Below are 16,912 nucleotides of genomic sequence, written 5' to 3'. Positions count from 1 at the left end.
AACGCAGAACAAGATCACCCCAAAACAATTTCTATGTACCACCGCAATTACAATATCTAACAAAGCTGGAGCAACAACCTGGCTTATGTTCCTGTAACCCATTTATTACTACTTAATCAATTAGGCTACCTCTTTATCTGTACCATGAACAAAATAGGGGAACAATTCTGCCTGAGAAACTATCCTACTATTAGGTCATATAGCTGTTTTCAACCCTTATCACAAAACCCACATTGGGTGATATATCTTGCCCAAATTAAAATTACAACACCTCCTCTATCTGGAAAAGGAAGAATACCTTGTACTCCTTTAGTTTTGGATGAAGGCTAGTGACGATATATATCTGAAGACAATGCCAGTTTCTGCTATCCCACCATTGGTATGAAGTCTTACTTTCTATTACCCATGGATATCAAATAATTACAAATAATTATGAAAATCTTTCCTTACTTGAGTAACTGGTAACTTAAAGTAATTATATAAATTAACAACTTTTTGAAGTTAATACTTTCAAACTAGTCATACATTTCTTTTAATACAACTTTCATCAAAAGAATTTAAAGAATATCAAGATTTTTTTTTTTTTTTTTTTTTTTTTTTTTTTTTTTTTAATAAAATCTTGTAATTTCCTTGCTGACAAATAACAAACCAGAACACTGATTATAATCCAGAACTAGATTGGCAAAAATCCATATAGTACACTAAAAGGCTTTTGCACCAAACAGCAATTGAATTACTAACCTTACTCTACATTTGGGAAAATAAACATATTTTAGCCAAAAAGAACTTTGTACCTTGAGTAGTTTATTTGCCTATATTAGAGTTTATCTTGAAGACTAATTTAAAATCCCCATTCTAATAATATATTTTAAGAATTTTACTATATTGTTTTCCAAACTACTACCACTACGTACATTAACTGATATGTATGAGATAGAGTAGTGACCATATTTGTAACAGAATGGCACACACAGCCACTTAAACAAGACATAAACAAACCAATTTAGTGAATCTTTATACAAAAGGAGAATCATTAGTACAAGGGAATCATAAGATTTAACACGCCAACCAAAAAATAATATGAAAAGTAAAAAGGTCTTAGGTTACGAGTGGTTTAATAAATTATCTAGACAAACATTATTCAGCACATAAGAGGCAAGCAGAGGCACTTGGTTTAACGAGAGGAGAGATATAAAGTTCCAGGCTACAATTTTGGTGCTCTCCCCAGCAAATTCAAGTGTCTAAAAGAGTGGCTAGAAAGGAGTGTGTGGGATAGTTACTTTGCAGAAGGGCAAAAGTAAATAAAGAATTTGAATCTCTGTTAGAGGATCTCAAACCTGGGAGATAAAGTGTACCACCAAAACCGTTACTATTCTGAAGTGTTAAAATTCTTTCATTCTACCTTCTTTCAAGTATTATTCTCCTGTCTGGTCTTCAGCTGCTGATTCTCATCTTAATTTGCTGGACAGGAACTTAGGGTCTATTAAATTTCTTATTTCTAATGTAGATATTAATCTCTGGCACCGTTGTTAGTTTGTTATACATGTCGCATAAAATTTTTCATAATTTACATTCAAATCTTCCCGGACAGTACCATCATGTTCGTAATATTAGGTATGCAGTTAATTCCAATAGTCATGCCTTCTCCATCATGAGGCTCAATACTGCACTGTAATTTAGAAATTTTATTCAAGCTATGACCAAGTTGTGCAATGATCTTCCTAATCGGGTAAGTGAATTGGTAGAACTTCCTAAGTTCAAAATTGCAGCAAATGTTCTTATGTTGAACAGGCTGACATAAGCCTCTTTTTATAGTTTATATACGAAAAATCTGTTTTAATATTGCTACTGTTCTTAAAACATTTCATTTTAATTGTTCATTACTTCTCATATACAGTAGTTTGTTTATTTCATTTCCTTTCCTTACCAAGCTATTTTTACCTCTTAGAGCCCTTGGCCTTATAGCATCTTGCTTTTCCAACTACGGCTGGAAATAATAATAATAATAATAATAAATGGTATTAGAAGTTATAACTGTTAGCAACCACTTCAGGATTTAGGTTAGGGTTTGAAACCAGACATGTTAAGCCTAAAATATTACTCTGGTAGCTTTCTGAGCTACCATCAAAGGAGTTAATGGTTTAAATTTATCAATATAACAAAATCTAAACTAGTTAGGCTATAGTAAATATGTCCTTTATGCTCAAAGAAAGCCTTCTAATACATTACACTTAACCGCAAAAAATAATATTTCAAGAACACTTCCTACAATAATACCCACAAACAGCCATAATTAAAATTAGCCTGTAAACCCTGTATTTAAAGGTTTTTGTTTATTAGTCGTAAGGATTGACTTAAAAGAGCGCATTATATTGAAACCTAATTTACGATCAAACAGATTTGGTGTAACTTTATACAAATCAACCATTCTTAATAATAGTGATAACATTTTAACGACTTATACACAATGAGATGGAAGGAACTGAGAGGAATAATACTGTATAGTTTTAGAAAAAACTGTCGCTAAATACTTTGCGCAAAAAGCTGCATCAGAACTTACATCAAAAACAAGTTATTAGGTAGTTTTATCATAAGATTTATGCAATTCTTAAGTCAAAAACTCTTTAGCTATGGTAAACAGCTCTTCTAGGATAAGGAAACTCCAAAATCAAACCATTGTTCTCTAGTCTTGGGTAGTGCCATAGCCTCTGGTCTTCCACTCTTTTGGGTTAGAGTTCTCTTGCTTGAGAGGACACTATCTAATTTCTCTTCCTCTGTTGTTAAAGTTTTTATAGTTTATATAGGAAATATCTATTTTAATGTTGTTAACTGTTCTTAAAATATATTTTCCTTGTTTCCTTTCCTCACTGGGCTATTTTCCCTGTTGAGGCCCATGGGCTTATAGCATCTTGCTTTTCCAACTAGGGTTGTAGCTTAACAAGTAATAATAATGACAAACTGTTTTTAACGATTGTTCTTCCCAGAAAATGAATACCCCGCTATAATATTCACGTCTCCTTTATACCTAGACTCATATGTGTAATAAAGTGTGATGAGCTAGTAGCAGAGCTTGTAAGCGAACAAAAATGCATTTTAGCGGCGGATATATCGCCAACAATAATAAAAGATTAAGGGGCCTGGCCGGTATGGCAATATATTGGAGTATAGGACGAAAAACACAAAATCCTGAAAAAATTCACTGAGTTTCGTATGGCGATGGAGAATGCGTTTACGAAAAATTTTGTCAAAATTCCTCTTACTTGCATAATTACACGGTAATTAGTTCAAGTAGCTCAATAAACCAAAATCATTGATCCCTACAATAAAATGTAATATTTCTTCTGTTAATGTAAATCTTCATTTATATTACATTTTAATATAAAACAAATTGTGAGCAATGGCATCTGAAAAGATTCCCTGAGTCACAAGACGAATATTACATGGTAATTATACCCTTCGGCCTTCAGTGCTAGCACAAACCTCAAAGTACAAATTTGAGTTTGACCTCCGACATTCACTCGTTTTTGCGTCGTTTTTCTTGGTTTCGGCAAGAATTTCATCATGCCAAAGAGGAAAAGACAATTTCAACATCTCGCTAACATGAGGAAGAATAAAATTTGCTCTAATAAGAGTTTAGAATTGGGTAATATCAGCAACATTAGTGGAGTTAGTGAAGGAGAGAGATGATGAAGGAGCGACCGTCTCGCCTAAAGAAGCAAGATATTGAGCAAAGGCATCTTTATTTATGATTAAATTCTGGGGTAAACATAGATAAACCAGGCTTCTGAAGAAGCTATATGAACATAAAAGGAGTCCATAGAAATAAATACCTTATCAATGTGAAAACATATTTAATGATAATCCTTTATGGAAAACTAATGAATTCCAATACAATGGATTCTCATTGTTGATCAATCTTCACTCTCAGATGTGGTTTGAAGGATTTATTTTTAATAAGAGCCAACAAATCTAAAAATAGAATATTCTAGGAGTAGGGCAGTTAGGAGAGAAACCAAAGGGAACTGATGAACATAAAAGGTCGATAGCATGCCAAGCTGGAGCTGAGGGGATGCTGTAAAGAGCATTAAGTGTAACCTATTATTTTATAAAAGAAAAACTGTAGGCTGTAGACTAGGATATTCCTACATTTATAATTATTTAAATTTAAATGCAAAGAATTAAGTGCAATACAAAACTTTCTGATAAAAAAAAAAAAGACAATGAACTTGCAACAAACTGTACTTGGGTATTAAAAGCTGTTTGGCATAACACAAAAAACACAAACTGAGAACAGCACATCTCAAATATTTTCAATTTTAACACAATACATTAGACTACGAGTTCTTGAACGAGGGGTTAAGAAATGTAAACTTCATCATCATCGAGAATTTCTTTCAAGTCAGCTCTTCCCTCTACAGGGTTGGATGTGAAATAAGTTCTCTTGATTCTATTCTCTTAAAGTTAAACAGCCAGGTGGGATATGGACAAACTGAACAGATAGAGAAGAAAATTAAGACACCAAGGAATGCAGTTTGGGCCAACACAAACAATGCAAAGAAAATGTAGTTCTGTCTAGATGTTGAACAAGGCACAGTAGGTGCAATACCTCTATGGTGTTAAGAAGCCATGTAAAATTAATTTTGCATGCATATTGAAAGGACCTGTGCATGCTTCAAAGTTATTTGAAAAAATGTCTACACTTTTATACTTTTATAATTCTATTTTTCTCTTTTTCCTGTGAAATTTTGCATAGCTATCAAGTCTCTAAAGGTAAAGTAACATGTAAGATAAATCCACAAATCATTAGTCCACTGTCGTGCTTTACATGAAAAATATAAATGACATGTGACCTGAGAAAATAAAGGTTACTTACACTCTGACAAACTCTCTTTTCATCTTCTCTCTCTTCCTAATCAATTCACAAAGAAGCCTTGCTCTCTCTAAATCCTGCCGCAATCTTTGCCAGTACTTGATTTCTTCTCGTAGCCTTTCTGAATCCTGAATAAAAAGGTCACGGCAAAAAATCAATGTAAGAATATTAATAGACTTTAATACACAAAATTGTCTACCGTTTCAATTCATAAAAACAAATCTGGTAAATTGACATTGTAACTTTTTCTGTGAGTGGCCTGCAAGATTGAAACCATCAGCACTAAAAGCACATTGACGAGTACTTGTTGAAATAGCTGTCAAAGAACAGTCTAAAATAATTAATAAAATGAATACAAGCTTTCATAAACCAATGGAGAGAAAGGGACAAGAAATGGTAGACTACAACTGTCTCTTACCCTTTTTGGGTTAACATTTTCTGACTTGATTATTCACATGGAGGCAAATAAGGTAAAACAAAGCTAATCTAACTTTTTTCAGCCTTTGTTCCTATTATAATGATAAATTATATGCCACTAATTCTAACATAACTTTAGCTTTTGTACTAATGTTAATGTTTATAAAAGGATACATTTTTTTTTAGTTATATAAGGAAATAGGTCTGTCAGATTTATTAATGTGGGCACACATACTTGTGGATTTCAATTTTGCATTAACAAGCATCTCTGTTACCTATACACCCTCCCCATCAAAAGATAAGAGCCAACTGTATTCTTCTATGGTATATTTTACAGTTCCATATACAGTATGACAAACGATAGTATCAATTACCTTTGAGTTTGATAGTTATGTTTGAATTCTTTAGTAAAAAAAATTAAGGGATTCTTTTTTCATAAAGAATTTAATATACTAAAAACATTTATTTTCACGATTTTTTTAAATAATAGAGCCATATGGTTAGCTATTATCAAAGAATATCCAAAAAGTCCCTATAGACAAGCAAGCAATGCTTCACCTTTTGAATGCTGGCTGCAATGAATGTGTTCAGCATAAAAGACTACTGAACTAACAATTAAGAGGGATCGCAGCTGCAAAAACCCATATGAACATGCTGTGATGAATTTCCTTCTAAAAAGAATAGCAAAGTTTTCCTTTCATATTTCCTTTCTATTTGACCAGAGCAAAGCACCGTGTATATCAAAGAATATCCACATGCAGTTTCAAATAATTATATTTCCTGCAGTTAGAAATTATTTCCTACATAAGACTTATCTTTAATGGTCATGTTAACTATGAATCTATTGATCACCTTCAATGAGTATTAAAAATTTCTACTTACTTCTACATTATGACTTAACAGTATGATGGAATAGGTTATAGAGGTTCCAACAATGAACACTTCTTATAGGCCTCAATGACAGCTGTCTAAGTTCTTAATATGTTGAAATCAAAGATAATTTGTATTTTTCCTTAACTAATACAAACCTGTAGCTATTTATATTGGATATTACTTCGGCGGATCTGGAAGGCAGCCATTAGATTTAAAGTGTAAGGTGGCAACCCTACCTAACCACTAATAGTGGGTAAATAAGGGGTGGTTGGGGCTACCCAACCACCTATATCTACTCACAGTTCAATGAACCACGTCACTTTTTGCTTGCAGGCAGGACTTACTGGGAGACAGATGATGGGGGGCCAACTTATATAAGTAGCTACAGGTTTGCATTAGCTAGGGAAAAATAAAAATTTTCCACAAATTTATCATTTGTTCCCATACTAACAAACCTTCCACTATTTATATTGGATGACTCACTCTTAGGAGGGTGGTAAGTCCAACTACTGGCTTAGCTATTGACCTGTGTTTCCTTTGTACAGTATTAGACTGTAATCAAGGGAAACATTGCACCTCGCATATCAATACAAGTGAGTATGATAGCGGCCTGAGCAACTTAAGTAGTTGTGCGAGATATCATAAGAACATCTAGGTAAGAAGATACTCCTAGTTAAAATAGGAGCCCTACACAAAAAAAACGTTTGTCAAGACCTACCTCGCAGGCGTTGGGGACGTGTAAGAGTATATGAAAAACATACTTGGTTACACAAGGGAAGTGGTTATTACCTGCAGAGGTTGAAGCCAGCTTTGCAAAGGGACCCATGGCACTGTTCCTTAAAGGAAGGGAAGATGATGAAAGTAAAAGAGACAGGCATACTTTCATTCATTTCAGTCTTATCCCGGGTAGCCAATGCCTTCAGGTTTCTGCTACTTGTCCAGCAAGGACCCCGAGGTATTATTAAACCACTTATTGTGTCACCACCACAGGAATGATAGAGAAAACGTATCAGATATTCTGCAGGTCACATCTTGTAGATAGGGTGAGGAGAAGATTAGACATGTATCCATCATACCGATGGCACGGTTTGTGTCACAAAGAAGCTGCTCGAAAGCGTTATGGACCACAGGAGCGATAGAGAAAACGTACAAGGTCTTCTGTGGGTCACGTCTTGTAAGTAGGTGAGGTGAAGATCAGACACATTTCCACCCTATCAATGACACAGTTTGTGTAACAAAGGAGCTGCTTGAAAATGTCATGGATGGATTCTGCCCTAAAACATTCAGAGCTCTGGGTCATCTCTATAAGGTGGAGGGGAGGGATTCTGTGACTGGTATAGGACCTGAATCCCCGTCACGTACAAGTTTCTTACAACCTCCTTTGACCTTCCTAGGGTTAGCAAGGCGCGCTGAACCTAAGGAGCGAACTCCTTTATTGTTTTCCTGAGGAATGGTCTCAATACAATCACAGGAGTGAAAAAAAGAAACAATAATGAGTATCTGACCCAGTGTGCTATACCCTTGGGGCTAAGTAATCACCCTCCTCGAGGTATGTACTTAAGTAATTACCTGTGTTACAGCCTTGATTACAAAGCAGCAGGTTCCCAGTTTTAGGGCTTGAACCTGAGGCTCAAGCTGGCCAGAACAAAATAGGATGTTACTTGGTTTCTCGCCGTGAGCGAGACGTTGAGTGAGTTCTATAGGGTACATGTCTCTTTTGTTCGTGTCACACTGGGAAAGACCTGTCTTCAGGATCCAAGGAAAGACCTGCAATTTAGAGCCACATGTCCCATAGAAGGCTGTAATACCTCACTCCGGGTAATTGGTTCAAACTCTATGGAGAGCAAAGATTGGAGGAGATGCTCCATGAACAAGCAAACGTCTTCCGTTACCTAAGCCTAAGAGCGTGATTCCCTTTGTTGGCAATTTTTGAGTGCATGACTGGAATAGCACACTTGAGAAGAGGAAAAAACAGACCACTCGACTCTCACCACAGAGTGTCTAGTTGTAAAGGTAGTCCGTAATGGGTTCTTCAGAGTCGTAGAAGTGCCACTGTATGTGATCTTTTCAGGAAGAAGTCTCTTGCTAATGAGGCTAGACCGAAACTCTAGTCGGGTCCCTTAATGAGACAAGTCTGCACGGAAGTGGGAAAAAGCCATCTATTTCTTTCCAGAGGAAAACTGCTCGCAGAAGGGAATCGAACAGGAGCCAGCAGTCCTCCTCCTGCAAAACAGATCATTGCTTGTCATAATCATTTATTCCGCTTCCCGAAGGAAGACTTGTAAAACAGAGGCTGTAGGAGGAATACTCCTACAAAAGAGGTGGAGTCTATAAATTCAAACCCCTGGACAGGATACCCCAAAGAGGAGACCACGTAGGAGCATTAAGTATTTTCCCGCGAACAGGAAACTGATGAATCACTGTCATTAGCCCCAGGCACTTTCCCAAAGAAAGAAAGTGCCTACTGGGGGATTAAGAGACGGGGATTAAGAGACGGTATCATTCATGCTCTGATCATAGTCCTTAAGACATATGGTCCTGTATGTAACCTTCCCCCCTTTTCTTTGATGCCTCTATTGGAAGCGTCAAATCCAGAAGAACAAGGAGATCTAATCTTTGGGAGAGATTCTCATCAGGCAGTCTTTTTAACTAGGACCATTACTTGCTCAGGTCTTGTAGAGGACCAAGAGAAGGATGATCTCTAGTGCTGAAGGACCTGGGACCTGGTTAGTTCTTCAGAGGTCGCCCTCGACGGGAAGTAACACAGTGTTGTCGGACCTGCAGAAGTTTCTACAGGGTAATGACAGAAATTTCTACAGGGTAATGACACAGTCTACGGATATCCGTATAGGATATGACCTTCGTGTCATTCCTTCAATTACTTGAATTATAGATCGAGGTAAACGGAAGGAGATGTCTTGCAGAAGTTGGGAGACTTTAAAATCAATCAATAGGCCAAGGTCTTCCAGACGAGGGCCGATCCTACATACTGTAAGAGGCTAACTGGTTGATCACAAAACTTTGCCTTTCATGACAAGGTTTGGAGGTTAAGCTTGTCTCACGAGGAGAGACAAAGTAGGGATGCTACAAGATAGTATCCTTGTAGCCAAGACTGGACTCACTTCACTTGGTGAAAAAGACACAAAGCGATTATTTCAAGCTCATGGGAGGGAGTTCTCTTATGCGAAAGGAATATATTCATTCTCAACCACTTTAGCCTAACGAGAAGGTCCGGTTACGGGAGAAAGTCATTGTCCGACTTCATGAACAAGCATGAGTTTCATGAAGTGCAGATAAAAGATGTTTCCCCAGAATTGAAGCAGATGGAGGTTGAACCAGAATGGAAGCAGATGGAGATTGAATGTGTTTCCACTAAGGTCCGAGGGCTTAAGATCACGAGTGTTTAGCTCGTGATCGTAAGCGTCATCAAGGGTTGAGGAAAGATTAGTGTCGTAATCGTGGTCACAAGCGTCTCCCTCGCAATCGTGAGCGGAGACCACGATCGTCATGAGCTCGTGACCATGAGTGTTTAACTTGCGATCTTGAGCGTGAGCGCAAACGTGCGCATAGGTTGTGTAAAAACTCTCCCTCAGAAGGGGCATATCTTACACCTGAAGGCAAACGTCCGAGCAGCACTCTGTTGCCCTTCAACGAGTTCTATCTAAAATTAACATTAACATAAAGTGTTGCTATAGAAAAAGCCAAGGCTTAATTCTGAGTTGTCCCTGAAGGGATTTTCCTAACGGGAATCCTGCCGGAGTAATTCCTTAAAGGAGAACCAAACAGGAGTTAATCTTAAAGAAGAACATTAAGATCGCAATAACCTACAATCCCGTCATCGTAACAATCTCTCTTGCGCTCATTCATCATCACAAAAGACGCCCTAATGGGTGTCTAACATTTGATTGTCGGGAAAGACAATCTTACAGACTAGGAGGACGAGGTGATGAGTCTCGCCACTGCGATCATAGAACAGAATAATTCTGAACTCATCATTGGATTGTCGTGAACGACATCCTGGCCGACCAGGAAGACGAGGTGATGAGTCTCGCCGCCCCTGCCATCATTAAACAAAAGGAAATTCCATTGATACGACGATTGTCGAGCAATCTTTTGGTTGACGATCGTCCTCGATCTCGAAATCCTCAACTGGCGGAGCTGCATATACAGGTTGAAACATTGCCTGTAGAGAGAGAGAGAAAATTGCGGAATGTTGGGAGACGACGAGATTGGCAGAAGGTGAGAAGAGTCCTCGTCAGCAGAAGATGAAGGAGGGGCAAACGGGAGGTAGACCTAGTCGACAGCTAAGATGTCAGCAGCATCCACAGCCACTGACTTCACAACCCGATGTCATCATGAAGCACTGAGGAAAAATTAAAGAAAACTGAAAATCCCTCCCCTCCGAGGGGGAAGAAAACACCCCTTCAAGGAATCGTCAGCGCCTAGGAATCCTCCTGATAACTCGCAGAACAAACATCAACATCTGAAAACGCCACATTACTCTGGAATGGAATGTCGCGTTAAAACACAAGTCATATCTATAAAGGAAAGAATGAACATAAAGCAATTGTGGTAAATGGCTAACCCTTGAAGGGAGAGAAAGGAGACATCCGCTCTCTACCAGCCAAAAGTAAAAGTGACGTGATTCATTGAACCGTGAGTAGATATAAGTGGCTGGGTAGCCCCCAACTACCACTTACCTACTCACTATTACAGGTTAGGTAGGGTTGCCACCTCGCACTTTAAATCGAAGGGCTACCTTCCAGCTCCGCTGACGTAATATCCAACATAAATAGTGGAAGGTTTGTTAGCATGGGAACAAATTAAATTTGGAACCTATAAAAGGCCTTCTGACCTTATCGGATAAAAGCATCTGCCAAATTACTACAGCAATTTGTAATGCCTTTTCTTTTTTTTTTAACATAAATCTATTCTAAATTTCTACCCACTGAAAGTGAATTTTGAAGTACAGTATACTTACTGACATTCAGTATATGAACTAAATATAATTTGAACATCATATAGAGCTGTCAAACTAGACCCAAGGCTCTAATTTTACCACTATCCCAGTAAAGACTTCATAATTAATATACAACAAAAATCACCATAAAACAGTACACTTAAAAAACATGAAAACGCTGTTTGTATGAAGCCTAGAATGATGCCATAGATAGGAATAAGAAAAATTTAAGGAAATATGTGGTATCTTTAACTTGAAACAAGACCAAGACATCCAATTAAATGTCAACAAAACTCATAAAACGTTTTGACATAAAAGCTGGTCTCACAAAACAAGTTCCACAGATACCAAAGCATTGTGTAAGATATTAGAAACAAAGTATAGCTGGTTACTAAAACAAGCATAACAAAATGTACTATTAATGATTTTGATGGGTGAAGAAATTTGTTTCATGGTCAATGAAAAGTGTTGCAAGAAGCATCAATTAAAAATAATTTATAAAATAAGCCACCCCTTAACATTCAAGAGATGCCAGCAAATGTCAAAAATCCACAAATACATAATGGCCCCTAATAACACTCCAAGACTCAATGTTCCTTGTATAACTTACCGTAAAGAATAAAAAAAAAAAAAGTTATCTAAGCCTTTGACATTGACAGTAAAGACATAACATAGAAAGTATTCACACTTATATAACACCAAATATAGAGTAATGCCTGAACAGAAAATATATAAAGCCTGTATTAAATATTGGCTTAAAAATTCACTTATATCAAGTCAACCCACTTTCCATTTTAATATAAATATGAATGCAATCCTGCATTTGCTGTTATATAACCGTGAATACTGATACTGTAAAACCGCTGCATGTATTGCTGCTAAAAAAAGAAAATTATAACAACATGAAGTACTCTCTGCCTTATAGAGCTACATTGAGGAGACTGACAGATTGTGTAATAATGGCTTTTGTCTCTTTCCAGTTGAGGAGCTTCCCTACATTTATTGCTATATGATTGTGAATGCTTCCCTGTATTTCTCAATATATAACCGAATACCACAATTTCCTAAAATCATTACTTTAATGAATCCACATGCTTTCCCACAATTTATCAAATTCCCGAATATTACGGGATAACTGTAGACTAAAAAAAAATTAATCTTGACTATACATAAAAAAAACTAAAACCAAATGAACATTCCATTATAAACAAGTGAATTTGATAATTTAATAAGAAAAATCATTAATGTAGTAACAATCATGTTTCAGTTACACTTTTCATTCAACTGGAAAATTTAGGCCTGTTTCCCTAGTTCCCTTGGATGTTGGTTGCCTCCTCAATTAAAAAGATTAGACTGAATTAAGAAGTTCTTATTAAACAAAGAGTTGTGACAAAACCTAAAATGACTAAGATGAGTATGCAAAGATAATATTTTCATGTTAACAATTCCCAATTTAAAACCTCTAAGATAAATTTACCATCATCTTCATATGTACAAAATGATTTTGCACACTCATGTAATTCGAGCTTTAGAAATTTCATCAAGTAAGTCAACCATGACACTACTTTAATGAAAAAATATTCTGATTACTACAAAAACCAAAACATCATTAAAGTTACTTACGCTAGCAGATCTCTCTCGGTCCCTCAAACAAACAGTTTTTTCTTCTGTTTGCCGATTACTGCGCCGGGCATGGGATGTGGTGAGACGGCGGAGAAGAGGGACACCATTTCGAGATTGGCGTTTTAATGTCCAAAATGCAAGTAAGCGATGCATGAACTGAGATCTCTTTTCAATGTTGACCAATGAAGCTAATTTCTGGATACTGAAAAGTAAATTGCCAAATATTTATATATATAAGAATAATGTTTGCATATATGAAAAAATATCACCCATTCAACTCACTTATGCCCACATTTTTATGGATTAAATAGAACACTGCCAGATGAAATAATTAGATTAAAATCCTTTAAGCATGAAATGGGTACAATATTCTGAAAGCAAAAACGTAATGGCTTATGCACAATGCAAAATCTTACACAAGGAAAATCTTCATTAAACCGTTTATTCATGATACTAAATTGTGGAAATAAGCTAAAATTAATCACATGCAAATATATAAAATAAAAAGAGAAGATTGAAACTGCCTACACTTGTGATCAATACAAACTGAATACTTCTACAAACAAGAACCCATTTATCAATACAGTATGAACTAACTAATTAGATTACTTTACTTACTCTCCCTTATTCTGTTCTCGACAGTGATCCTAATGAAGTTAGTGTAATGGCTAGGAGAAAGCTCATAACTCTTAAGTAATAACTTATAAAAAATAGCTTCTTCACTATAACCATATAAATCGTAAAATGATATTTTAATTATAAAATAAATTTTTGAATATACTTACCCGGTGAATATATAATAGCTGCTGCTCCAGCGGCTCGACGGAAAACACACACAAAAACTCGCGAGTGATCGCTATGAAGGTTGCGGGTGTGCCCGCCAGCGCCAACTATAGGCCGGATACCGCATATACATGTAAACAGACCCAATTTTTCTCATCCCGCTGGGTCTCTATCGGGGAGGAAGGGGGGGCCTTTAATTTATATATTCACCGGGTAAGCATATTCAAAAATTTATTTTATAATTAAAATATCATTTTTAAATATTTAACTTAGCCGGTGAATATATAATAGCTGATTCACACCCATGGTGGTGGGTAGAGACCAGAGTTAATTAAGTTTACAGCGTATATGCTTAGAGTTTTTGACAGTTATATCATAACAAAACCCAAATATATAAAGGTACCTGGTAAGGAAGTTGACTTAGACGATTACTCTGCCTTATTAGTCTGTCTTTCTCACGAAGCCCAGCGATCCTCTTAGGATGCTGAAAGATTCCCAGGAGCTGAAGTATTAAGGGTTGCAACCCATACAACAGGACCTCATCAAACCCCTAATCTGGGCGCTCTCAAGAAATGACTTTGACCACCCGCCAAATCAACCAGGATGCGAAAAGCTTCTTAGCCTTCCGTACAACCCAAAAAACAATATTAAAAACATTTCAAGAGACAGATTAAAAAGGATATTGGAATTAGGGTAATGTAGTGGTAGAACCCTCACCCACTACTGCACTCGCTGCAACGAATGGACCCAGTGTGTAGCAGTCCTCGTAAAGAGTCTGGACATCTTTTAAGTAAAATGACGCGAACACTGACTTGCTTCTCCAAAAAGTCGCGTCCATAATACTTTTCAGAGATTTATTTTGCTTGAAGGCCACGGAGGTTGCTATAGCTCTAACTTCGTGCGTCTTAACCTTAAGCAAACATCGGTCTTTCTCATTCAAGTGAGAATGAGCTTCTCGTATTAAAAATCTGATAAAATATGACAAAGCATTCTTTGACATAGGCAATGATGGTTTCTTAACTGAGCACCATAATGCCTCAGATTTACCTCGTAATGACTTAGTACGAGCTAAATAGAACTTAAGAGCTCTAACAGGACATAATACCCTTTCCAGTTCGTTGCCTACGATCTCTGATAAGCAAGGAATATCAAAAGATTTAGGCCAAGGACGAGAAGGCAGTTCATTTTTGGCCAGGAAACCAAGTTGAAGTGAACAAGTGGCTTTTTCTGTAGAAAAGCCGATGTTCTTACTGAAGGCATGAAGTTCACTGACCCTTTTAGCCGAAGCCAAGCACACTAGGAAAAGTGTCTTGAGGGTGAGATCCTTCAGGGAGGCTGAATGTAATGGCTCAAACCTGTCTGACATGAGGAACCTTAGGACCACGTCTAAGTTCCATCCAGGAGTTGCCAAACGACGTTCCTTAGAGGTCTCGAAAGACTTAAGGAGATCTTGGAGATCTTTATTGTTGGAAAGATCTAAGCCTCTATGTCGAAAGACCGAAGCCAACATGCTCCTGTAGCCCTTAATCGTGGGAGCTGAAAGGGAGCGAACCTTTCTCAGATGTAAAAGAAAATCTGCGATTTGGGCTACAGAGGTACTGGACGAGGACACAGATGCTGACTTGCACCAGTCTCGAAAGACTTCCCACTTCGACTGGTATACTCTAATAGTAGAAGCTCTCCTCGCTCTTGCAATCGCACTGGCTGCCTCCTTCGAAAAGCCTCGAGCTCTTGAGAGTCTTTCGATAGTCTGAAGGAAGTCAGACGAAGAGCGGGGAGGCTTTGATGGACATTCTTTACGTGGGGCTGACGTAACAGATCTACCCTTAGAGGAAGACTTCTTGGAAAGTCTACCAGCCATTGAAGTACCTCGGTGAACCACTCTCTCGCGGGCCAGAGGGTAGCAACCAACGTCACCCTTGTCCCTTCGTGGGAGGCGAACTTCTGCAGTACCTTGTTGACTATCTTGAATGGTGGGAATGCATATAAGTCCAGAAGAGACCAATCCAGTAGAAACTCGTCGATGTGGATTGCTTCTGTATCTAGGACTGGAGAGCAATAGATTGGTAACCTTTTGGTCAACGAGGTGGCAAAGAGGTCTATGGTGGGTTGACCCCAAGTAGCCCAAAGACTCTTGCCCACGTCCTTGTGGAGGGTCCATTCCGTGGGTATCACCTGACCCCTCCGACTGAGAGTCTGCCAAGACGTTCAAGTCCCCCTGGATGAATCTCGTCAACAGGGAGATGCCTCGATTTCTTGACCATAAGAGAAGGTCCCTTGCGATCTCGAGCAGCGTGAAGGAGTGTGTGCCTCCTTGCTTGGAGATGTACGCCAAAGCTGTGGTGTTGTCTGAGTTGACCTCTACCACTTAGTTTCGAAGAAGCTTTCGAATATCATCAAGGCCAAGTGGACTGCTAATAGCTCCTTGCCGTTGATGTGCATGCTCTTCTGACTTGAGGTCCACAGACCCGAGCATTCCCGACCGTCCAGGGTCGCACCCCAACCCAAATCCGACGCGTCTGAGAACAACACGTGGTTTGGGTTCTTGACTGCTAGGGATAGTCCCTCTCTCCGACTGATATTGCTGTCCCACCATTTCAGGCATGCCTTTACTGGTTCGGAGACTGGGAATGATACCGTCTCTAACGTCTTGTCCTAGTTCCAGTGAGAGGTTAGATGGAACCGGAGAGGCAGAAGGTGTAGTCTCCCTAGTGAGACAAACTGCTCCAGGGATGAGAGAGTCCCTACGAGACTGTTCCAACTCCTGACTGAACAAACGTTTTCTTTTCAGCATTAGTTGGACTTCGAGCAGGGCTTGTTCTATTTGGTGGCAGACGGAAAAGCCCGAAAAAACTGGACTGCGAATCTCCATCCCCAAATATAGAATAATCTGGGATGGGATCAGTTCGGACTTTTAGGTTGACCAAAAGTCCCAACTTCCTGGCCAGACTTAACGTCCAATGTAGATCCTGCAGACAGCGAAGACTGGACGATGCTCTGAGAAGCCAGTCGTCCAAGTACAGGGAGGCTCGGATCCCCGATAGATGGAGGGATTTTGCCACAATCCTCATGAGCCTCGTAAACACGAGAGGAGCAGGACTGAGGCCAAAGCACAGGGCTCGAAACTGGTACCCCCACATTCCTGTAAAAAAACCTCAGAAACGGTTGGGAATCCGAGTGTATAGGAATGTGGAAGTATGCCTCCTGAAGGTCGAGAGAGACCATCCAGTCGCCTTCCATTAATGCTGTCAAGACAGCCTGGTAGACTTCATCGTGAAGTTTGTCTTGACAATGAACACATTGAGCGCACTTGCCTCTTACGTACTCCTGCAGTGAACATGGCTGCCAAATCATTGGAGCCATCCCTGAGGGACTTGTTCCTGCAG

The 16,912-nt window shown here is 38.4% G+C and overlaps 2 protein-coding genes across 7 annotated transcripts in view; both read right to left on the bottom strand.

Moving 5' to 3' along the window:
* Taf5 (TATA-box binding protein associated factor 5) overlaps nt 1-16,912 on the bottom strand; it is a 570,605-nt gene that overhangs the window by 109,432 nt on the left and 444,261 nt on the right. The gene's annotated exons all lie outside the window — the stretch shown is intronic.
* LOC137634494 (peregrin-like) overlaps nt 1-16,912 on the bottom strand; it is a 160,914-nt gene that overhangs the window by 29,206 nt on the left and 114,796 nt on the right. For all 6 annotated transcript variants that reach the window (XM_068366918.1, XM_068366915.1, XM_068366920.1 and 3 more), the window contains 2 exons: nt 12,744-12,945; nt 4,874-4,998 (listed from right to left, as the gene is read on the bottom strand). In XM_068366918.1, the coding sequence (XP_068223019.1) occupies nt 4,874-4,998; nt 12,744-12,945 (327 nt within the window). The remainder of the gene's footprint in view (nt 1-4,873; nt 4,999-12,743; nt 12,946-16,912) is intronic.

Source organism: Palaemon carinicauda, chromosome 44, assembly GCF_036898095.1.
Source record: "Palaemon carinicauda isolate YSFRI2023 chromosome 44, ASM3689809v2, whole genome shotgun sequence".
Classification (NCBI taxonomy): domain Eukaryota; kingdom Metazoa; phylum Arthropoda; class Malacostraca; order Decapoda; family Palaemonidae; genus Palaemon; species Palaemon carinicauda.
The sequence above is the reverse complement of the archived record's forward strand: the minus strand, read 5'-3'. Positions and strand labels throughout refer to the sequence as shown.